Source organism: Melozone crissalis, unplaced genomic scaffold, assembly GCF_028551555.1.
Source record: "Melozone crissalis strain CALT ecotype California unplaced genomic scaffold, PUWL_Pcris_2 ptg000033l_1, whole genome shotgun sequence".
NCBI lineage: Eukaryota > Metazoa > Chordata > Aves > Passeriformes > Passerellidae > Melozone > Melozone crissalis.
The window spans coordinates 5,683,699-5,708,529 of record NW_026535811.1 but is presented as its reverse complement, the minus strand read 5'-3'; the positions used below and the strand labels follow the sequence as shown (position 1 = coordinate 5,708,529).

Below are 24,831 nucleotides of genomic sequence, written 5' to 3'. Positions count from 1 at the left end.
TTCTTCTGAAAAATACAACTTTGTGAAAATGACAACCATTAATTTTTCTGTCCAAACATACTGGGGCTGCCTAGTGAGCTAAGGGACATTTTGCTTATTATGTCAGAAAACTTTTTTTTTCCCCCAAAGCATTTTATTATCTGATGTGTGCAAGAAGAGTTTTAAGTCTAATCAGGTTCATAAAAATCAAAAGCAACAGTCTCACTAATGTGGAAGAAAAAGTTGGAGTTTTAGGTATTCTGAGAGGGGACTGATTAACCACTGAGTTGATAAGTCCCTAAATCCACTCTTTCCTCTTAAAACTGAGAGTCAGAGTTGCTCAGATTTGTCTGGCCGTGTCTTTTTTTTTCAATTTTTTAGGAAGAGAAAACAAATCCCACATGTGCACCAAGACAGTAACGCAACAATGATCACACATTGTGGGGTTTGCGTCAGCTCTTCAATTACCTGATCAGGTGGATTACTATTGTTACATTCTCAAAATTCTCCTAGAAACCCTCTATGACAGTGACTTGAAAATGCCACACTGTCTCTCCAGAGCTCAGTCCCACCTGTGCTCATTAAGCACGATCCCACCTTGAGAGCTTGGGTCAATTTTCCTCTCCAGGGTTATATAGCCTATTATTTGTCACATTCAGTGCTGTACTTCTTCACAGGCATCTAAAGACAAAGTTTTAGATTTTATCCAATATTTTGTTGTAATCCTTTTATCATGAGAAGTTCAAACTTTGTGCGGCCAAAAGTAAAGCCACTTGTAAGTAAACTTAGTAAGCCACTTGGTGTTTGCTGGAGCATTTAACCTGCAAGAAGATCAATTTCTTTCATCAATATATTTTTCTCCACATAGTAAAAAGCTGTAATCTTATAATCCCCTGCTGGACTTCTACATTTACAGAATCCCTGTTAACATTTGTTAACTTTTAAGCTTTTGCCTTTTCTAAACCTGTTCACAAGTGATGAGTTAGAACATCTGGGGAAGGACATCAAACAATTAAAATACTCTATATTATTTATAATAGAGAAAGGAGGCTAATGACCACTTAGCTGAGGAATTCTGTCAATAAACTGTAGAAATGTTAACAATTTTATAAAGGTATTTGTAACTGAAATGTCATTAATCTTCAACTCAAGTGATTGGGACCCAATTGCTTTGAGCCCATTTCTGCTACCATGAGGCTTTAGCACTTCCAGGTTTTCCAAGTTTCTTTTTGCAAAACTATTTCCTTAGGACATGTGTTAGCACAGTTTTTTCAGAGCTGCATACAACAGCACTTGACATCCTGAAACAAGGCTTTTCCATCATTATCTCAGTTCAGAGGATGTTTAACTCTCGGCTTAGATTTTGTTTCTATGCTCACCTGACCAGACTGAAGACAGTACATCATGTTGACATGTTCCTACCCAAGTTTTCTGACCAAATCCAGTGTCATGGGACTAGACCAAAATTTCCCCCTATAAATATTGTTTCCTATCACAGCTGTTGTTGCATATGAAGAAATTTTAAAAAATAGAAATATGGTGGGTGATTCACTGAGAACTGGAGCAGTCTTGGCCAGACTGTCTTTGGGTTTGGATAGCTCTGTAGGAAGAGGAGCCAAGAAAAATTCTTCCTGTGGTTCTTCAGAGTGGTTAAGAACAGGTAAAACCTTTACAGTGACCCCATAAATGGTTTTCTCAGTCCATGATCATTCTGTCAGCAGAAAATCAAAGCTGTTTCCTGGGAAATAGTGACAGCTGATCCTTGCTGGCCTAGGAACTGCCAGGGCTCCTGAAGGCCTTTGCCTGCCTTAACTTTAGTCCATCTTCAGAAGTCTCTGTCTGGCAGAGAGCATTTGACCTCAACCTCCCCACTCTGTGTAAGACTACTTGGCAGCACACTGTGGTCTTTGTTCAGAACAGCTTTGGACTTTGTTCACTGAACTTCGTTTTGGTTTTGCTCAAGATGGCCTTTTTTTCTGTAATGTGGAATTTTCTGTAGGCACTCAGTTGCTGCTTTTCTCTCCATGCTCTTCCTCTATATTCAGGTAGCTGCATGAGAGGGACACCACACCATTTTTGGGTTTGATTTTTTTACATTTAAAGTCTGAGGATCTTGCCTGCATCTCATCCTCAGCTGAACTAAAATCAAATGGTTAGAGAGTGAGGCTGAACTTAGAAGAGTTATCTCTTATGTTGGCACTGGAAAGACGAAGAAAATCTTTTTAGTCATCAAGAAACTTTATAAGAAAGTGGACACTTACATACAAAAGACTACTAAAAAAAGCTAAAGCCCCCCAGGAGGAGAGAGGGATGTTTCTGTGAGTGGTGTTAGAGGTCTCTTCCAGCAGAGTCCAGGAGCCCAAGCCATGTGTGCATTTGTCCAAGCATCCTCCTCAAGCTGGGGCTGTGTGGCCACCCTGCTCAGGACAAGCTGCATTGTCTGCCTCAGTCAGGTCACTCTGGCAGGCAGAGGATGCCCAAGCTGAACTTCCCAAGAGAAAAGGATCCAGAAAGAAGAGCTGGGGTTTTGTTGTGGCTTTTGGCTTTTGGTTTTGTTCTGCTGATCCTTTCTCGCCTCAAAGGATGAGGCAAGGGTGGTACTGCAAGACCTGGCAAACATGAAGCAATTGTGTTCACATCCACATGCCCATTTGCACAAAGCCCCTTGTGTGTAACTATTTGGGTTTGAGAAGTCAATGAAGACATGGTTTGAAAATGCATGAATAAGAACATCATGAGCAGATGCCAAAACTTTCTTTTTTCTATTTTTTTACAGCACATGGTTTTGAATTGAGTGCTTGTATATGTTTAAAAGGCATTGCCTACTCAAAAGTAGTCACCCTGCAGCTTGAAATTTTTCTTTCTTATTTCTTTTTGCATCAACTAGTTTTCTGTCCTGTGTTTTGTCTTTCCTTACTATTCCAAGACCTTCCCTATTATTCTTGAAATATAAATGACATCTGCAGCCCCAAGAATGCTGGGCTACACCCACAGAATTTACTTTATCTAGCAATCTGCCACTAACATTTTGAGAATCCAGCAAGACAGAAAAAGACTGCCTCCCCAGACTGCTATTGTACAGTTGTCCTTAAATGAACTGTATGATATGATTTCCCTTTGCAACACTAGTGAAGAAAGTCCTCAATATTTTTTCTCACAAATCATTGTAGATGTACTTATCTAAGATATCTTGCCATGACTGTGGATCTTTTTGTGCTAAAACTGTCTGTTGTTTTCCAGGCTTCCTTTGAAATTGCTATAAAACCTTTCATATTTATGAATATTTAATATTTTTCAATTTTCTTAGCCAATGTCTACATTTATTAAGTGATAAACATCCACTTTGGGGAATATTACTGGTTATATTGCTTGTGCTTTGGAAATAGAACTGTAGTGGCAGTCTCTCAGTGCATTGTCAGAAATAAATGTGATTTGTGGGTAGACCTTGCTCGTGGCTGGGGATGGTGCATCAGCTCCACCACTTCAGAGTATTTCCCAGAAGTGATCTGACTCAGGCCCTGTGCTGAGTCACAAATCCTCCCCTGCTTCCTCCTTGCTTGCACAAAGTAGTAGTTTTCTTCTGAACTGTATTAGCAGAAAAAGAATTGCTTCCCACACCCTTGGCACTGCCTTAAGTAAGAAAATGTGTATTTTTTTGTGCATAGGAAAGCAGAGGAGGGATGGTCCTCTCCTTTCCCTTTTATTCCTGCTCACTTCTAGGAGATCGTTGTTATGAGATTGTGCCTGCTCATAGCCCTGGTTCAGGCACCCCATGGTGTGGGCAAAATATATCCCTGAAAAACCAATGGAAGAGTAGACTCAGAGTAAACTGAACTACTAATATGATGGAGCAGGAAACTGCCCTGTCCAGTAAACCAAGCTGGATCCAAAATTGAAGACAGATGAAAATTGTGAGAGGAGCTTGGCTTGGCAAGGCATGAATGTTAGTTCTGAGCCAAACGTCCTAAGAATGTTCTAAGCTTTGCCTGCAGAACTCAGTCATGACAGGGCCCTTCCAAAGAGGCAGCAGGCAGAGCCCAGAAAATGGGCTCAGATGAAGGGAGGGTTCAAACTGAAAGGCAGCAGTGTCTGAGTGTCCAAACACACTGCCTGCCCCTTGGACAAAAGCTGCTAGCTGCTGATAATTGCCACGGCACTCCTAATGTCCAGATAGCTCCAAAAAGTGCATTGACTGCTTCAAGAGTCCTGATCACTGGGTGTCCTTGCAAATAAAATAAAGTGTAATGTTGGTGGTCGGGATGAGATCTAAAAAGCCTTTGGGAAGTTAAGAAATCACAGCCCCAGGTGTGGTCAGTGAGGATGAGGAGGGTCGGGGCAGCCCCAGGTGTGGTCAGTGAGGATGAGGAGGGTCGGGGCAGCCCCAGGTGTGGTCAGTGAGGATGAGGAGGGTCGGGGCAGCCCCAGGTGTGGTCAGTGAGGATGAGGAGGGTTGGGGCAGCCCCAGGTGTGGTCAGTGAGGATGAGGAGGGTCAGGACAGCCCCAGGTGTGGTCAGTGAGGATGAGGAGGGTCAGGACAGCCCCAGGTGTGGTCAGTGAGGATGAGGAGGGCCTGGCCCTGTTCAGGGCTGCTTTCAGGGGGTTACTGGTTCCTGTACCTGCTGGAGGGGGTGATCCCCGGGAATCTCCCACAGGACAGCAGTGACAGTATCGGCAGGGCAAGGGGAACACCTGGGTGCTCCTGGGGCATTGCTCAGGTGTGCCAAGGGACAATCCCTGTGCCCCAGGGCCGTGCAGGAGAGGGGAGCAGCACACCTGAGCAGGTGGGGGTGCAGGGAAATTCATTTTTGATTATTTTCTTTATTTCATCTTCCTAATCCCATTCCAGTGCCCTCAGTCCCTCCCTAGTGTGCCCCAGTGACCCCAGAGTTTGAGGGAAAAGTGATTTGAGAGGAAATTTCATTTTCCATTATTGTCTGTGTTTAAATTGGAGGGGATCCCCTTCACCTGTGATTTTAAGGGTATCAGTTGAAAGAAAACCAACCTTTCCCATTATTTAAAGGTATTACTTGAAGAGGAATTGTTGTTTTCTAGTTTAAATGGAAGGGGATAACCTTTCTGATGCTATTTTATGGATTTGAGTTGAGGGAAACTCATCATCATCTTAAGGCTTAAATTACAAGGGAATCCCTGTTTTCCCTTCACTTTAAGGGTTTGAATTCTGAGGAAATCTTCCTTTTCCAATATTTCAAGTATTTAAATAGAGGGGGAAAGGGAAGAAAAAGAGAGAGGAAAAATGGCAGGAAATGTGAGGTGAAAAAGGAGACAAAAAAGGGCACGAAATATGAAGGGTACAAAAGGACAGGAAACCTAAGGGGGGAAAGGGTGAGAAATGTGAGGTAATCAACATTCATGCACTAATTAATTGGGAATTTATGAACACTGTGCAACAAAGAAGAGATGTTATCTTTTTGAGAAAAAAACTGGCAGAATCGGCCTCAGAAAGATTTTTCAGGTCTGAAAGTTCACAGTCTTGAGGAAAAAAAGGCAAGTTAGGTGTTTCTAAGAATTGTCTTACTTTTTATAGGCATGTCTTTCTTGAGAGGAATTGTTTATTAGCAAACCTACCATTCATTTCCTTGGATATGTTTCACAATGCAACAATGCCAAGTGCGTTTTAGCAGCTGGGTCTTTTTCTTGTGCCATCTTGCTAAACATTGGTTGAAATCCAAAAGAGCTTGTAAGTACACAATGGGATATGTAGGTAATCCCATTGCTTTAGGTGCAGACATTCACTTGCTCAAAGATAAAGCACATTCTTCAATAACTGCCTGAATCGATGAGACAGCAACCAGTCCCTCTCATCATCTTCCTGAGAGAAAAACACAGCATCATATAATAGCTCTAAAACACCTGCAGCAGCCCTAAAAGTGCATCTCCCACAGCTTTGAGAAAGATCAATGTTACTTGGTATAAGAGTTTTTCCTTTATTCTTCCATAGTCTCTCTTCCTTCCAGCTGTATTCTAAACTTTTGGGTTAGTGCAGAGCTAAAAAGGGCTTGACCTGGTATAAAAAGCAATGGTTTTCCCATGTAATAAATATTTAAAATGCTTTATCAGTGTAAATAAATGCTAAATTCTGTGAGCCCAGGGAACGGCATTAACATGTTTTGCTTGCTGAAACATTTATGGAATCAGTGTCAGCCAACAGAACAGAGCCAAGAGGATTTTTTTAAAGGTAAACTGAAGTGCTTTTAAAATAAATACTAAGAGCTGTTTAAGATCTTCAATTATTAACAGATGCAAAGTGTGGGTTGAAAAAGTGCAAACAATCCCTTTCGTTGCACTTTCCCTAATCCCTGTGCAGCTCTCTGTGTCCAGCCTGCAGTGAGCTCCTCAAGGCAGATGCTTCACCTTAACAGATGTCTGCAGAGAGTCCAGCACACAAACAAGTAGATTTAGAATGCCAAATATTTGAAAACCCTTTATTTTTGTATTTACTTCTCAGTACTTCAGTTCAAGACCCCATGTTTATGGTTGGCCAGGGCTGACATTGCCATCCTCTGCAAACAGCACTGTAAAAACTTGGCTCTGCTGTAGAAAGCAGTTATTGGCATCGCCTCCTTTAAATCCAGAGGCCAGCTCTGCAGTCTGATCAGGTCACCAGGCACTCTGATTTAATTATGATCATCAGCTGCACAGCTCATTGCTAGGACTGCAATCCTTACCTCCACAAGTGAGAAAAAAGTGCCAAAGATATGCAATGGTGTGAACACCCATGTGGGGTGATACCTATGTATTGCATCATGGAAAGATTAAGAGCATACATGAGCTAGGACAGAGAAATCATTCTTTTATGAGCTGAACTGTCTTTTCTTCCCCTGCACAATGAAAGAGCCCATAAAAGTGTGTGGAATTCTCACCACTGGTTAGAAAAGTCTCTGTGGCTACTTATAAAGGGGGTGGTTCTCCTGGATTTAATCTGATCAGGAATGCATCTGCACCTCTGGAGTTTCAAACACATATTTGATGCTTTCTGAAGCATGTGAGGTTTTTATTAAAAAAGTGGCTCTGTTCCATATACCCATGGCTCCTCCCCTGTCCTTTACCCCCTCTACATCCCCTCTCTCAGTTCTCCCTTTTGCCAGTACAAGGAGTTTTCTGAGTGTCTGTGCATGGTTCCTTGTGCCATTCCTTGCAGCAGCTCTTTGTGCTGCCTGACAGAATAAAGCAATTTGCAGGCAGCAGCTGTGTTGCTGCAATGAGCTCAACCAACAGCGTGGGGGTCAACAATCAGCCTGCTGATGTGCATGGGTCTCTTGCCCCTCTGCAGATAGCATCCATTACATCTCCTGAGGGCATTTGTAAAGTTGCCACATGATGTTTTTTAGCTTTTAGAAACTCTCTGAATACTTTGATGGTAACGTATTTAAGTCTGCCAATTACTGGAATCATCTGGATTTAAAAACAGGCTATGCCCTAAAGGGATACTGCACAGCACACACATCAATTCATGCTAAAAGCATTCAGTACCTCATGTCCTCTTCAAAGCTGGCTTATTATTCTCAAGAAGCTTTTCTCTAAGCTGGCTGAAGGTGCTGTACATCTTCTGGTGGTACATGCTCTCCTGGACCATCTAAACATCATCTCAGCTTTATGGTACAAACCTTTGTTTTCATAAACACTGCTTTGTTAGCACAAAGGGCATTGCTTTGTGCAGATATTATCTTCTCTGGACATCTGCAGTAGGCTGAAGCACTTTAATGCTGTTAATGAAGCTGTTTTTAAAATGAGAGAGCTTTTATGTTCATATTTTTGTCTGTCCTCAGTACCCTCTCAAGAGTACTGGGTATAACCTAGAATGAATGCTAAAATTAATTAATAATAATAATTAAGGGTAAATTACATAAAACCTGGTGTTAGAACTCTTAACCTCATAAGCTTGGCTACATTTTGGATTAACAAGACTGCAAAAGTTGCTGAAATGGGAGGCCCTTATTTGCTTTTGTGAAGATTTAATTGAATCAACAACTATTTCAGTCTGCAAAGTTTGTGGGGTTTTTTTTAAGGTTTGCAGCCATCTATAGTCCTTTAACTTTCTTGTACTGTTGTACCTTGTTTGGGAGAAGGTGAGACATTGTTTTAATTTTCTGGGGAATGAAACATTCCTGACCAATGCAAAGAATTGGAGCAATGCTGGTGTTGACTGCACTTCATTTTTGGTGCATATTTGGAATTAGTAGACTGCAAGATGTGGGAATTTAGAGGGAAAGGCTGACTGCCTCATGTAAACACAGCAATTTTTTTTCCCCCCAGAGATATTGCTTATTGAGAAAAGCACCCAGAGGCAACTGAGCAAGCAGAGTGGCCCACTCTTGTGCAGGATGTTTTGATGCTGTCAGTAATGTAATTCATGTAGGAGTCTCTGTGAGAGCCAGAATGTTTCATACTGAATGGCACTACCTTTGGATAAATAGCTGAACCACCTGTAGACACCTAAAAAAGTGTTCTGACATCTGAGAGATGTTAGAATCCAGCCTGTATTTGCTAGCAGCAGTGAGGGAGGCTGCTGGCCAGGGCAGCTGATGCCAAATTTGGTTGTCTCTGCTGTGTTCCATCACAGCTGTGGAGCAAAGGCAGTCTCAGCCTTAGCTGTAAGCTGATAAGTGGATTGTCTTCAAGGGAAAGTGCTTGTCAAGAGATGTGTCATCCTCATTAGAAAGTATTTAAATTAGTTTGGGAGAAAAAGAAAAAAAAAGTCTAAGATCTTAGATGATAGATTTTAAAAGTTATTAGTTATCACAAGCTCTCTTGGCAGATGTATAACAGACATTTACAACTCATGAATTACATTTTTCAAAAATCACAGCTAATACCAACTTCTCTGAGGAGATGACAGCATTTGCAGGAGACATTAATGACTTCTGGCTCTCAGTCATTGCAAAATCATGAGCTTGTAATTGTTCTGATCTGGCTATTTGTAGACTATAGATTTCTAGAGGCCTCTCAATACTTCCATCATTAATAACTTGCCAGTGACAGTGATTGCCATCATTCTTACTCAAAGTGATAACTTTAAGGTATTTGTAAATGCAAATCCTTACTAAAGGCTTATGAGGCTGGCTTTATTATTCTGGTTTTACAAAATGAGGGGAAGGAGACAGAGGGAGGCACATGAAACTGCAGCTTGAGTCAAGTGCATCTGAGGGTACAGCTGCTTAGTGATTTACAAAACTTGCCTACAAGTCACCTTCCCTGGGCCATTCTGGCAATGTTTGGCTTGCTCATGATTAGGACTTTCAACCTTAACAATCATGTAATCATATTTTCCTCACACTCATTTCTGGGCAACCTCTGTTAGAAGGTGATCCATAAATTTTGTGACCAAACGAGCACTGCTGGTTCTGACTCTCCCTCTGTTGAGACTGAAGTTAGCTGAGGTGGATGTGGGGCACAGGAAGATCCTAAGAGGGCTGGGAGCTCTCACTCAGTGTGGGTTTGGTGGTTCTTGAGCATCTCAGGTTCTGCCTGGGCCTGGATTGATGTCTGGAAGCCCCCAGCATCAGGGCAGGGACATGACTTCAGTTTGCCCCCTCTCCCCATGCTCTCGAGTGCAGCTCTGAGCACCCCGGCATTTGCCCTCTCCTGTATCCTGGTTCTTGACCCTCTTCAGGCCTGGCTGTTCCTTGGTTTTCCACTGCTTTAACTCTCCTCAGCACCTTGTGTGCAACACCTTAGCTCTGCTTTTCAAGAACAAACAAGTAAGCTGATATATTCCCTCCTCAGCATGGGGGTATTCCGGTGACAGGTAAGGTAATACCTGTTTCACTTTGGTCTGTGATCTGGAAGCAGTGATAAATTCTTGAAATGTTGGGGGTCTTCTGGAGGGAGGTAATCTGTAAATGTACATCTTTGCATCATCACAATAATGAGTTCAGGCGAGGGGCAAAAATAAAACTGAAACACTACTGTGCAATTTATAGCCCCTCTGAATTTTGTTCTCTTGCTGATAAGTGCTTCCTTCTGTTCTCTCTGCAGGTCTCCAGGTGGTTTTAAATTCAATTATCAAGGCCATGGTCCCTTTGTTGCATATTGCCCTGCTGGTGCTGTTTGTCATTATTATCTATGCCATCATTGGACTGGAGTTATTCATGGGGAAGATGCACAAGACCTGCTACCATGTGCAAGGGGGACTGATAGGTAAGGGGAGCACACACAAACAGACAGGATTTTCAGAGGGAGGCTTTTCCCATGTGTGACAGAGCATTTCTTCTGGCACAGGAGATGGTGGCTGTTGCTCACTGCTCACTTCTTATGGGTTTCACAATTTCTCTGCTGCAGATTGAGCTACACAGGACATGGTGTCACAGAAATGAACACCTCATATATTTTATTATTAATGTCCTACACAAATGCATCTTTGTTTTAAACCATTATCATTGTAAAGGAACACAATTCAGGGTAGTACCTTTTTGTTTAGTCACAGGCTCCAACTTTGATTAAAAGGGCAACCAGAAACCAAATAAAATTATATTAATGGGAAGAAAATTTTTACATCAAATCCATCACGAAATTTATTTATTTCATATTATTTGCAGAAAGAAATATTCACATTTCAAAACAATTCAGTTGCACTGTCACTCATGTAACCATCTGTTAATTTTAGTTTGATTTATTGATCTTGAACAGCAAGTATTTCTCATGTGGTAGAGGGTATTAATGCCTAGTACCCAGTTCAGCTCATAAGAAAACAATGTGCAGCAGGAAATTTTTTCAGAAATTCTGCATTTTCTGCTTTTATAATGTTGGCAAATTTCATTTTCTGGACATGATGCTAGAACTATAATGAGCTGTCACTGTGGTTTGCATCTTTAAAGTGGGTGTATTTTTCTCCATTCTGTCTGGAAGTATTTACATTACAGCATCTAATTCTGATATTACTGTTTCTGGCATTCTTTCGTGATCAGAATGTGATAACAATTTTAGAAAATTACATTGTTTACCAGATAATAAGATGAGAAGCAAATATACTTACCCACTCCCCTACACATACCTGCATCTGTTAAAAATGCAGTACTAAGATGTGAAATCTGTATATTTTAAAAAATCCCATTGCAGAAGTTACTGTGCTTATGAAAATGTTTTCTGGAGCATTCTTTATATACCAAAGCATTTAGTTTGCTTTGTTGTATAGATTGTTAGGTCTTTGAAAACACCTGTACAGAATGAGGGGTGGATAACCAAGCAGTACTCTTGGAGTTTCTGAGTGCCACTGGGCTACTGATAAAATGCCATTCATGATGTAAATGCCAAAAGAGCAGAGCCGCAGACACTCCCTGCTGTAATTCAGCAGTGGCCCAGTGCCACATTAGCCTGTCCCCTGAGCACTGAAGCCTGTCTGCTGCAGGGGCTCAGCCTCCTCCAGCAGTGCCAGCCAGTGCTGTGCCTCCCACATTAACCCAGATGCCAGGTGGCTGCAGCAGGAGAACGCTGGCCACGACACTCAGCCTAATGAAACATGATAGCCTTGATCTGATGCTCCCTGTCATGCTGAAAGGCATGAATTCTTCCTCAGAGGAGGGTATGCTTTGGTGGGAAAAAAGTTCATCTCTGTTTTGACTATAAAATTTGACAGCTTGGCTATTATTTTTTGCAAAAAGAAAGTGAAGCTCGACAGCGAGCAGTTGCCTGTGTATTCCTGAGAAATCTGTCAAACTCACTGTGAAATACATTTGTTGAAATCTGATATCCTTCACTTGCTTCTCAGTGTGCCAAATGGTTTCCTTCAGCTGTTTTCTCCCCTTCTCTCCTTTAAGATACACCTGCAGAAGATGATCCGTCCCCGTGTGCCCCCCAGTCTGCCCACGGGCGGCAGTGTCAGAACGGCACCGAGTGCAAGGCGGGCTGGGAGGGACCCAAGCATGGCATTACCAACTTTGACAATTTTGCTTTTGCCATGCTCACGGTGTTTCAGTGCATCACCATGGAGGGCTGGACAGATGTGCTCTACTGGGTACGTATCCGAAAATGCCAGGCTGAGTCCTGCTCATGCTCACAGCTCTGTTGAAACTTGGGGGCTTTAGCTTTCTTGCTTGTTCTCTAGAGTGAAGGCATGGTTGCTAGCATGGAGCTTGAATTAACTCAGCTTACTGCTCAGTAAAATGGAGGGATTCTCTGGTGCAATGAAATCATATGTAAATGTTGACTTTCCATTGATGTTTTAATTTTGAATTATAGCAAATAGCTTATTTATTTGGAGGTTTGCAATGAACCTTGGTTGAGGAGAAAGTCATTGAAAGACCCTCTCTGCAGGAGTGAAACATCTTGTCCATCTCCAGATTACTGATGTAGAAGAATTTTTAACATACAGCCATGTGCTCTGCCCATGGCATTTGTGTCACAAAAGCACTGCACTGATCAGCTCATGGGTTCTATAAGAAAGGCCTCACAAATTCCAGCAGTATACTCCTGATTATAACTTTTGCCATAGTAGAATTTATTCTAATGATATTAGCTCTGATACTGGTATCAATCATGCTCTTATGTTTAGTCAAAATATGATATTATCCATAATACAAATGGAGACTCATATTGTCCTGTAGTCTAATTCTGGACATTTCCTCAGCTCTAATTTGTACCTTTTAATTCCTGATGTATTGGGAAATTCACTGCAATACAACTATACTGCAGGAGTTAATATCAGGTTTAGCTTTCACCGGTAAATCATAGATAAATGTGCTTCTGGATGCAGCTCTGGCCATCAGCTTTTGCAGCAGTATGTCATGACCTAGGGCTTTCATTCATACACAGCACAGTCCTGTCTGTGTAAGACTGACCCAGACTCACACCAGCTTGTAAGTCTGGCATGTCATGACACACCTGGATCCCAGATGGTAGGATGGGCTAAAATGCAGGATGCAGTTTGACATGAGAAGGCTTAGAGCACACAAAAGGATAATCTGGACTGAGGCAGCTTGCACTGTCAGTCAACAAGCTTCTCTCTTAGACGTGAGCCCAAAGCTGCCTTCTACCCACAAGTGATTTAGAGTTTGCAAGAGTTCCCTTTGAAGATTTAGCTTATCTGCCAAGAATGGTCTCTGTGTGGAACAGCTAGAAGTTGTCTCTTTATCTTCTTAAGCTTAGATTAGAATAGTGACTATAGCTTCCTTTTAATGCCTGAGATAAAGGGCAGAGATCAAACCACAAGGGGAGTCTGGGGCTTAGAGAGAAAAAAATTGCCATTACCAGAAAAGAGGGTATAAATTAATAAAATAATGAAGAGCAGAAATTAAAGTCAGAAGAGAAACTGGGCAAAATTGCTCCACAATTCAACTATGGCTACATATAACATACCTGCCTTTTACCATATTTAGCTCCTATTTCTCTGCGATGTGTGTGATGGAGAGGATTTATTTACAGGGAAGTGGGAGAGAGTAAATGATATTAGAAGAAGAAAGGAAAATATTTTTGGCCCTGTATACTATTCACAATTGTGAAACCTCTCCACACATTATCATCAGTTTCTCCAGAGACATGTGCTGTGAAAGACCCTTCCAATTCCCACCCTTTAGGGCCCATGTGTCATTTTCATGACTTGATATGAATCATGTTTAACTCATTATCAGTTATCTAATAACAGGAGCCAAAAGTTTATACTCCCTTCCAAGAGATTTTCTACCATGACTGCAGCAGACAGTCTGATTTTATGGTGTCCCTGCAGCAAACTGGGTTTTAGTTGTTGGCTTTTGTTTGGTATTCAGCCAGCTTCTTTTTTTTCACTGACTTTCTGAGATGGTCTTTTTTTTTTTTTCCTAATGGAGACAGAATGCTGAACTTAGACCTTAAATTACTACAGATGGATGGTCATTATTTTTAGGGGCATGCATATAGTGAGCCTTTTAGATAATGGTATTGTTAGAATGCTTGCTTTGGGAAGAGCAGAAATATTTATCATCAGTTCCCAGTTATTCCTAGACAAGATTACAAAAGATAAGAGTTAGCACTGCAGAGAAAAATATCAGTAATTGAGGAGGAGGGAATTTATTTAATGAAGGAAAAAAAAGTATCACCTCTGTTTAAAGACCACAAAATACAAAATTTGAGTAAATACCTGAACATCTGAACTGGCAGAGATTCTTGGTTAAGCTGCTGGAAACAATCCTAAGAATACAATTGTCCCATCTGACTTTTGCCCCTTTGTGCTATATTGACAAAGCAGCCAGAACTCGGCTCTGATCAGTGTTTGCCTTTTGGTGAGGGAGGTGCCTGAGGTGTTTCCTTCTGCAGAGGGGTCTGTGCCATGTTGGGGGCAGGTGCTGCTTGGGCACCTACTGCAGGGCACATCTAGGAGAAACACTGCTGCTTTTGTATTTATATGTGGAAACAGTCTCTAAACACTCACACTGTCATTTCATGCAATTTCCAACCATATTTATTGTGGTTTATCCAGTCAGATTTAGAGTCCGTGAGAAGGGCATTCCAGCCTAATTTAGCCAGATCAAAAGGAAGAGTACTCTGGATAGTAAAGGATAGAAAAGATGCAATATTTCAGTTGCTGGAGGAAGAATTTCAGTGAGGTAGGATACAAATATCTGCCTTAAACTAACTTACTGTGAGCCACTGTTTCCTTACTGCAGTGTGACTCATACACAACTTTATTCCCTGGTCTTTGCCTTTTTGGCTGAGGAAGAGTGGACTTGTCATAGATAACCCGTTGAGAGCTGCATCTCCACAGGGTGCAGAGATAGGAGGCTATTCTCTTCTCAGCTCTGAAAAATCTCCTGAAACCACAGTGAGGTCACAAAAATTAAATTTTGCTTTATAAGGGAGTAAATCTGCACAGTTATTTAAATTAGAAATACAGAGTTTGTTGTCCATTTTAAACTGAAAGTACAGATAGAAAAAGAGTGTGAGAAAATTTTGGCTGCAAATTGGACAGTTTTGCAGACAAAAATTTTAGGCGATGATTTTCAGAGGCCATTCATTATACTTAACAATGTAAGCTAATGAGCTAATATTTAAAAGTGCTGAGATTTCAAAGCTCCAGCAGACTGTCAAGTTCTTAGCTCCTCTGCAATTCAGGGTAGATAACAAGGTTTGAATCTGGGGTCCTGCTGGGGTCAATGGCAAAATTCTCATTAATTTCTAAAGGTCAGGATGTCACTTTGTATTTTGCAAAATCTTGATCACGCTGTTGAGATTTCTCACATGCAGTCATAGTACAATGTGAGGACTTACAGATGCCTAATCAGGACCTTGGTATCTGTTGAGATTGGTCTTCCAAGGACATATATGCAGATGCAGAGAGTTTTCTTTGCTCCCTTATTAAACCTGAAAATGTGTGCCTGACCTAAAACTCAGCAGAACAACAGATGAAGCTCTGGGCTGAATTACTTGGCTGGAAGTGTTGAAACAATGGAGCAATTCCCTTGCTTTGAGCTTTTCTAGAAGTGCTTCTCAATTATATCTCCTTATTTTATTAAAAAAACCAAACCCAACTCAACTTTTGACAGATTCCTAGATCTCTGCATTCCTCCCAGTGAGAATAGAGGGAGCTTAGCACATTTCAGCATGTTGCCCTGAAAAAAATAGTAGTCGTTTCATGAAAGCAATGTCTGTCCTGTGCCACAGCTTGCAAGGTTAAAGCTGCATGTTTGAAAGTTAGAAAGCTGTGTGACCTTCCACAAGCCCTAGATTCCTAAATCACTTAATAGCTCTTCAAATTTTAACTTCAGCTTCCTGCTTCCTTCTTCATGCTTCCTTGTGCAGGTTTCCTACCTGTGCAGGGAAGCCTGTCTCCTCTCTCATGGAGTACTATTCCCCAGCCTGTGATACACATCCTCACAAAAAGATAATCAGAGACAGGAGAGCAATAAACTTTTATTCCCTAGAAGGACTTGACATCACTAAGATCAATACACTTTCCAATCTCCTCTCTCTCTCTCTTAGCAGATAAGACTTGTGAGTAGATTGGTTTCTTTTGAAATGAGAAAGAAAAATGTTAGGGAAAACAGGTTGACAGTGCTATCATGGGAGGTAGGATAATTACTTTAAAAGAGCCAAATTTTTAATGTGAAATAACTGTATTGGATAGGATGAAAATCTGTGCAAAACAGCTTTGTTGACTCTTCACTGAAGAATTGATCTTTGTGGAAGGGAGTGTTAAGTGTTTGTAGAAACACATCTCCTGTACTGCCTCAGTCTTACAAGTTTATTTTGTCCCATGCAGGCACCTTGGTCTCATGGGCACTCAGTCCACAGAGACACTGAGAAGACAGGCACTCTTATGATATGTCCCATTATAACTTTTCTTATACATTCTAGAAGCATCTGAGGTTATTATCTCAAAACTCTCCTTAGTGTATGATCAGCCAGCATTAGCAGCTCACTTGGTGCTTGCACCAAGGCCCATTTCTGAAGACCTATCTGTCTTGGAAACTTCCAGCAGCAGATGAAAATCCAGATGTTGCAAATTGAATTGTTTGGTATTTTGTAATCAGCCTCTGCTGCAGTCCATTATTTTGTATTGTCTTGTTGACTAAGGAGGAAAATTAATCTCTGAGCAGTTCATAACATAGTGTTTAAATATTTGTAGGCATTGTGTGTCTTCCCTTAATCTTTTTCTAATCTGAAGAGATTCAGTTCTTTTAACCTTCCCTAATGGATCTTCTTTTTAATTATTTTTAATCAGTTTGTTACTCTCCTGCAGGGGAAACTTTTTTTTCTGAGTAAAACACAATTTGGCCAGTGCTCTGTCTCTAGGAAGTTTGCATCTTTGTGTGAAATGTGCTCTCTGCAGCTGGAGAGCTGTGACACTGCATGCAAATCTATCCACTGCAGCCTCAGTTTTACATGTCTGGTCTCTCCACTGCCCTGCATCTAAGCAATTGTACATATAAATGAAAACAAAGCACAGAGAAATTGCAAAACACAACCAGATGTTGTTGTATTGGGCTGTTCACATTGCTGGGTAGTGGAGAACCTGGTCCTGAGTTGTTCTGCTTGCCCCTTACAGCTTGAATTCTAGGATTGAGTAATTCTGCTTGATCTGCTTGAAGATTATTAATAATGAGCAACCCTGAGCCTGCCATCAGTTTTGGAGTCTTGGCTCTGACCCATGTCATTTGGACAACACTTGAGAATACTTGGTGGAGTCTCTGAAAATAACATGCAGTGCCTCCAGGAACAATTTACCTCAAGGCTCTAAGTGTAAACTTAAGAGTGTGGTATTATTATAGATGGACTAAGGCCAAGCCTGGATGACATCCAGGCCACTAACCTGTCCCTGGGAGAGATGTCCCAACTGGCACATAATAAGTTGACTCCCTCAGATATAAAAAAATCCTTGTTAGTCTTCCCCAGCCCCTAGGCAAAAAAAAAGAGTTAATAGTCTAAAGCAGTACAAAAGAGCCACCACAGTGCAGTGAGAGACAACTCAGTGAGACTGAATCAGTGTAAACCTTCAGAAGCATCCAATCCCCAGGGACAGCAGAGAGAAACACATATAGATGTACACACAGGCTGCCCTGGAACTTCCCTCCACCTCTCAATTTTTGAGGTCATACTTTCAAGAGTCACTAAATCAGCTTGAAACAGGGGCTTACAGTCACCCTTACAGTTCCCATCATGAAATCAGAATGGAACAAATTGAACAACAGATGTAATTTACTTTGCTGACAGCATTGACAGATTCTGTGAGCTTTTCTCACCCCCCTCCTCCAGCCTGTTGCAGCCAATGAGGAAGACGTGAGAAATTCAGAGATATTGCCACAAAGTGGAAGACATTAAATGCAGAGCTGCAACCCCCAATTTTCGCCAGCTGTGTTTTTCCTTCTAACCCTTTATTCTTGCAGCACTTAAGCTTGAATTAGTAAGGCTTTCCACAAAAGAGAATGATCTGATTCTAAGAATATATCTGTCTACATGTTTCCATGGTGTTTATTCCCCATCCACCTCCGCCCCTCCAAGAAAATGCTGGGCTTTTATTGTTGTGGGGTTGAGGTTTTTTTAATCATCTTTTTGGCAGGGGTTTGCATGAATGTGAAAAATTTACAAAGAATAAGCATGCAAGTGTGAGCAGCCCATCATTGTGATTGCAGAGGTTATTTCATCTCCATCTGCTGAAACAGTGGTGGGTAAGGGGAGAGGGGCCATAGTTCAGAGCACTGAAGGGCCACAGCATCAATGCACTGAAAAAGCAGTTCACACATTTATTTTGCATAAATGCTGACCTCAATCTGTTTTCCTTTACCTTGTTAACAACTGTGCATGCAACTGTAATGGTTGCTGTACCACTGACTCGAAAGTGAGTAACAGCAGTGACTTACTCCTTGGCACCTGCCACAAAAACCTGCTGCTGAACATTTGTTCAGTACACTTGTTGTGTGAAACGAAGTCTTTATGAGCCCTTCAGAACTCAACTTTGGACTTCTCAGCCCTCTTCCTCTATATAAAAAGAAACTCTCTATTAAAAATAAGCTTTTTTGGGTTGGTTATGGGAGGTGTTAATAAAGACCCTCTGCCCAGTGCTCCTGTGTAGGAAGGACCTTTTAATAGCCCTGTCTTTCTGTTGCCCTTTCACTTTTCTTTCTTTTGTTCTTTTTTAGACTGTATCCTAATTGCTGCTGTCTAATCACCACAAAGACTGTTCTTGTCTTTAATCTTTAATCTTTTGTCCCAGAGCTATAAAATTAAGAGCTAAACTACTGGGACATTTCTACACCATTTAGGATTTTGAGTGCCTCTGTTTGAGGGTGCACTTCTTGAGCCCTACCACAAGTTTTATCAAGAAATGATGATATTTTGAAAAATACATCATCAGATTTGTTAGCTGTGGACCCATATCTACTAGATAAATTCACAAATAACAGACTGGTTCATTACCTAGATACTTGGAAAGAAAAATACAAGGAAATAGGCCTAAGGTCAGGACACAAGTCATGGGTATAGAACCACTTGTTAAATTATTGTTTATTTTGAGTTTAACTTCTTTAACATCTTGCTTTTAAGACAAAGGGCAATACAATTAAATCTTCACCACTGTTACTGTGAATATCAAGTCCTTCCTGCCTGCAAAGAGAATTAGTCCATTAATATTGGCTTTATTCATTGGTTTCAGAGGGATTTCTGCCTGGGTAGAATTTGAGGGCTCAGTATGATGTGTGGTCATGAGGGTGTCGTTTATCTGCACTCATGGCCCACTCTAGAACTGTCTCCTTGTAACTCCAACCCTCTGAACTGCACCCAAACTGGAGACCTAAAAACAATATTGAGCACATCTTCCAAAATACGCAGAGACCACAAGTGTAAAATGAAGGGTTTAGAAGTCAATCAGAGGTATCAGTCTCCCTGCTGGGAAGGGCTTGTGGGTTTTGGTGGATGAGAGGCTGGACACAACCCAGCAATGTGCCCACAGCCATGCCCTGGGCAGCATCCAAGGCACTGTGGGCAGCAGGGGCGGGAGGGGATTCTGCCCCTCTGCTCACTCTGGTGCTGCATCCAGCCCTGGGGCCCAGCACAGGCAGGACATGGAGCTGTTGGGCTGAGTGCAGAGGAGGGCCAGGAAGATGATCAGAGGGCTGGAGGAGCTCTCCTGTGAGGAAATTCTGTGATTCTGTGGAAGGCTAAGAGAGCTGGGGTTGTTCAGTCTGGAGAACAGAAGGAGAGCTCCAGGGAGACCTCCCGGTACCTAGAGGGGACCTACAAGGGAGCTGGAGAGGCGCTCTTACAAGGGCAGATAGTGATGGGACAGAGGGTGATGAATTAAAATGTAAAGTGGACAGATTTAAATCAGACATTAGGAAGCAAATGTTTACATTGAGGGTGGGGAAACTCTGGCACAGTTTGCCCAGAGAGATGATGGACTCCCCACCCCTGAGAACATTAAAGGTCAGGTTGAGCAGGGCTGTGAGCAGCCTGATCTGGTGGGAGTTGGCTCTTTTCATTGCAGGGGTTGGACTAGATGGCCTTTAAGGGTCCTTTCAAACCCAAACTATTCTATGAATATTCACCACAGAGCATGGACTCTATTGACTTTTAAAGCACATCTAGAAGCAGTCAGTCAGGATGTTGTGTTGATCTTGCCTACGTGGTGTTGCTTATAAAACTCATAAGAAAAGGAAAAGGGGCAGTTTTGTGTCAGTAATGCAGCTGAAGCTCATTCAGGCTCTTTGATAATAATTTCTTCAGCAAACCTCTAGAGCTTTTACAGTATCCCTGAATGCCTCTCAGACAAAGGTTTATTATCTGTGTGCTAGGAGTTCTAGATATTGTACATTTTATTGAGAATTTTGGATTTGATTTCACGATTGGAAACTGGATTAATTATCTAAAATGTACAATTTTCCTAGGATTCCTAGATTGTGAATTGAATGTGGAAGAACTTGGGATAAACTGATCAAGTGCAAAAAAAAATTGACAGTCTTGTCTTCACGTTTTAAAGAAGGTAGTGATTATTTACATCTTACAGTGCTGTTTTTCATAGTTTTTATTTTAAGGACTTAATTGACTATGGAAATCAATGAATAGTGTGTGCTTTTATATTCCTGTGCATGCAGCAATCAGTACTGTTCTGATGTAGCTGTGGAAGAAATTGCTATCAGTCTGCACTGAGATAAATAGAAGCATTTATAAAACAGCAATAGTTACACAGGCAGAAAATCCTTTCTGGATAATCAGCCATGCAAATGTAAACACAAAATAAACAGAGATAGGAAGGGATAGCCCAGAATTCTAAGATGAAGTTAAATTTTTATATTTGGAAACGCACCACCATAGGGGATATTTTTATGCTTGAATTGAGCACTTTATTCTTTTGGAGTGAATTTCCAAAGACTTTAAAGGGCAAAAAGGTTTTTACATAACTGAGTAGCAGTAAGAGATGGAACTGCTGCAGTGGCTGTAATGAAAGAACTGTGGCTAAATAGCCTTTGGGCTCTTGAATGACTTTTTCAAAGCCCAACCTTTTCCTTTTCAATGGAAAAAAAAAGTTGTACACACTTATGTGGGAATAAGGCAACTCACATAAATCTCTGTGACTTTTATCTCTGGAGCTCTGAATTAAAATCCTGATTAAGTCACATACAACCAAACAATTTTTGGAGGTCACTCCATGGCATTTCTGCAAATTGCAAATTCACTCAACAAGCACCCATGTAATCAGTCAGATGAGAGAAAGGAGAGCCCTCTTGGCCCCTCTGCTTTGGCAGAACACTGCAGGTGGCTCAAAGGCAGGAACCTCCTCTAAGCAGATCCACTCTTCAGGAACCATGAAGAGCAGAGTATTAAGCAGGCCAGTATAATATCATTATTGATGTCAGCTGCTGAGTACAGGAGAGTTGGGGAAAATGATCTGTCAGCCATCTGTAACAAGCAGGATGGATCAAGAGCAAGGGCTTGGCGTAGCAGACTGCAGGATGTGTTTGTGGGAAGTCCTGAAGAGCTGCTCAGTCTGGGCCTCACATCTTCAGCAGCCCAGCCTGGCTCTGTGTCTGGCCTGTTCTTTCCCCACTGGTCTGCGTGACCCAGACAGCTTCAGAGCAGACAGGGTGACCTGAGCCACCACTGAGAAAAACCATCTAACTTCTGAGGGAACAGTTTCAGGGAATTTTTTTACATCCTCAAAGTGCAGCTGTTTCAGCGTGCTCTAGAATGTGAGTTGCTTTATCACTTTGCAGTAATTGAATTTCAGTATTTCACTTTTGGTTAACATGTTCCATGTTAAACTGAATTGAGATACATTCCTTTTTTTTTCTCTCTTTTACATATAAGCCTGGAGAAAGTGAGTGAGGTGGCAAAGCAAGAGTTTTATTGGAGCTTAGAATTTTTCTTTGATGTAAGCATTTCTTGTTTTTAGTGGAAGTTCAGAATCCCTGCATTTTCAAACATTCTGCAGAGATATGTAGCACCCTCCAGTTTTCACAGAAAAACAGAGAGGTCCCTCAAGAAAGCACAAAATTACAGGTGGGATGGGAGGATGTGTAAATGGTAGCTTCCTGATTGTTTTTGTTTCCCCTCCCCTAGCTGACTAGAGGAATTTCCCAGAGGTAGTTGTATTAACAAAATTTAATATGCTGAGATTTTGTCAGCAAATCCACTCTTCAGATAGCTGATTTGCCATGACGATGCATGTCCCTTTGGAGCACTACTGGTTGCTAATAAAAGTTGCAACTTTGTGAAAACAAAGGCCAGTAACACTGCTGGGATTTTTTAAGGGAAGGGACAGCCTTATGGGTTGTTTTTTTTTCCCCTCTGTTTTGAAAAGTGTGAAGTTAAATGGCCTCTGCCATCTGTTGAAGTTGTATAGTAAACTTAGGTGAAGGGCATTTGAAACCACAGATTTAACTAGGACACTGCTAAATATATTCAGCATTTCCCCTCTAGTGCTGAACAGGGTGTTGATTCTGGGTTGGTGCTTGGACTTGATCTTCAGAGGTCTTTTCCAGCCTTAATGGTTCTGTGATTCCCCCCTTCTCCAGCAAGCACAAACTGCTGTGCTGGAGAAGTATGGGATCAGGAAGCATTTTCAACAGAAATAACTTGCAGTGGAAAACAGCTCAGCTGCAGCATTGTGTGCCACAGACATTTTGACCTGCTGGTATTTGAATGCAAGCTGTAATTCTCTTCCTTACCATCAGACAGAGACCTTGTTTTTTTTTAATAATGGCTAGGTCTGGTAAAAAATATCAGACTGTAAAAAACAATGTGCACCCAAGCTGAAAACTGATGAAATATGAATGGGGAAGTTTACTAACAAGTAAAATAATGCTGTGGATTTCAATGTTTATATACTGAGAGCTAAAAAACACAATGGAAGGACTCAGTGACAACATAGAGTCAGTATCAGTCATCTGGGACTAGATAGATGAAAGTTTGGCCTTTTTCTATGTTTCTATGACTTTATACAGTCTTTCCCAGCTGATAAAATGTGAATATCCTTGAAAAGGGGCCTGTATTTAATGAGTGATGAAAATGTGTGGCTATAAAAAATAAGTGAGGCAAACTCTACTGGTAGCAATGCACTTGCCTCAAACTGTATGCAACCAAAGCAAACATGGCTTGCTCCATGTGACAGCAAAATGGCATTCCTGTATAACTTTAGAGAAGCTCATATGAGCTATTTGACATGTTTTTCGCTTTGCCATCAAGCAGTGACCTGGTTCTGAGGCAGAGCTGATCTCATCTCCTACCTTGCTCTTGAGCAGGTGGCAGCAACCTGGTGGGACCCTTCTGTGGGACTCCTGCCTTTGCACAGTGTCCCCAGGAAGCTCAAGCCAGTCAAGGTGGATCTCCTGCAGGAGGCTGTCCTCTCATGGTTCTGGAGATTTAGCCCCAGCACTGCATCCATTTGTCTTCTGTGCAGGGCTGTGTGGGGAATCTTGGTCACTTCTGAAGACTTCACTCTCTTGCCAGGGAGCTTAGGCAGTGTAGCAATGAAATATAGCTACACCAAAAGCTTTTAATTAATAAACCACAAGTGATGTTTCATCTGGGTCAGGGCAGGTGTACTTGGCTGAGGACATTTATAGCAGTTTCAACATCTTTGAAGACCTTCAGTCTTTGTTAGGAGAGGTGAAGAAGCAAACTCTGCAGACTCCTCATTCTCAGATCTGTCTGCCATCTTCCACTTCTCTCTTCCAGACTCATCTTCCATAGCTGCAGTTTCTTTGATTCTTTCTCAAGGGTTCTCTGTTGCAAATGAATCTTGATGTTTCTGTTGTCCTTATCAAGACAGTCCTTTCTCAGTTAATGGCTCCATTTAGCTCCCGCAGAGAATTCTGTACAAATTGCCACTGTTTCTGCCTCAGAGTGAATTTTAATTTGCTCTTTCCATTTCTACAGAGTATACAGAATGATTGGGGAACCAAGCTAAACATTGGAATCCTCTTACTTTTCTACTGTCCTACTATTTCTCCAACATGTGATGAATCTTGCCTAAATTATTCATCTTTATCCCACAGTGGCTCTATAACCTGTCTGGAGCATTCTCTGCCCTGGTTCATGATCCCTGTGCCCTTGTCTTCACCCAGCTCTGTCTTGCCTTTCTCATGAAGACACTGAAAAAAGTTATAGGTACTTATATGTACCTAGAGAATGCACATAGAGAATTTGTAAAATTCCATAGTTGAGGTAACACTGTAAGTAGAGCCATAAGAGCTTGGAGAAGACAACTGAGCTTAAAATTTCCTTTTTCCTTCAGTACTTCAAAATAAAAGAAACATGATTTTAAAAACAGGACCAGCTGATCAGGTGCTGCTTGTTCCTTTGACTGTTATCTATTCAAACTGAAGCTGGGTTGAACTCTCTGGTGTCTTCTTTGCATCCATCTGACAGCACCAGCTACAAAATGTGAATTTAGGAACGGTTTTAAGGAGTGACTGTGGCTTGGAGTCCCTCTAAGGTTATTAGGATGTGGATGCTTAGCAAGAAATTCTACCCAGACTAAGAGCAAAGCATCTGGAAGCCTTTGTCTGTGTTTCAAGCTATTGTTCCTTAGTCATTTAAAGTCAGTCTAGTTTATTGTAGTTTTTACATTTTTGCTTATTACAAAGTTAGGATTTTTTGTCATTTTTTTACCCCCATCTCTCTCTCTTGAGTCGGCTCTGAGACCTTAAATTTCCAATCCTTTTCACCTGTCCTAAAGACTCAGAACATCCGAAAGACTATTCCAGGTCAACAAGATGATAATACTTTTAATGATGCACTCAAATTTATAGATGGAAATGCTTAAATGTTTTTTGTCATTTTTTAGTCACTATGTACATTAAGCTTCAGTTTTTTTCCTGAGGAATTTCTGAAGATTAACTCCTTATCATACATTCCTCCCAGTTCTGTGCCCCAGCCTATTCAAGGAAAGCACTTATTCATATCAGCTCATTTCCACTGGTAACAATAAT

The 24,831-nt window shown here is 41.4% G+C and overlaps 1 protein-coding gene across 1 annotated transcript in view; it reads left to right on the top strand.

Moving 5' to 3' along the window:
* CACNA1C (calcium voltage-gated channel subunit alpha1 C) overlaps nt 1-24,831 on the top strand; it is a 408,531-nt gene that overhangs the window by 236,707 nt on the left and 146,993 nt on the right. Inside the window, exons 6-7 of the mRNA XM_054281854.1 lie at nt 9,977-10,138; nt 11,755-11,951. Of these exons, the coding sequence (XP_054137829.1) occupies nt 9,977-10,138; nt 11,755-11,951 (359 nt within the window). The remainder of the gene's footprint in view (nt 1-9,976; nt 10,139-11,754; nt 11,952-24,831) is intronic.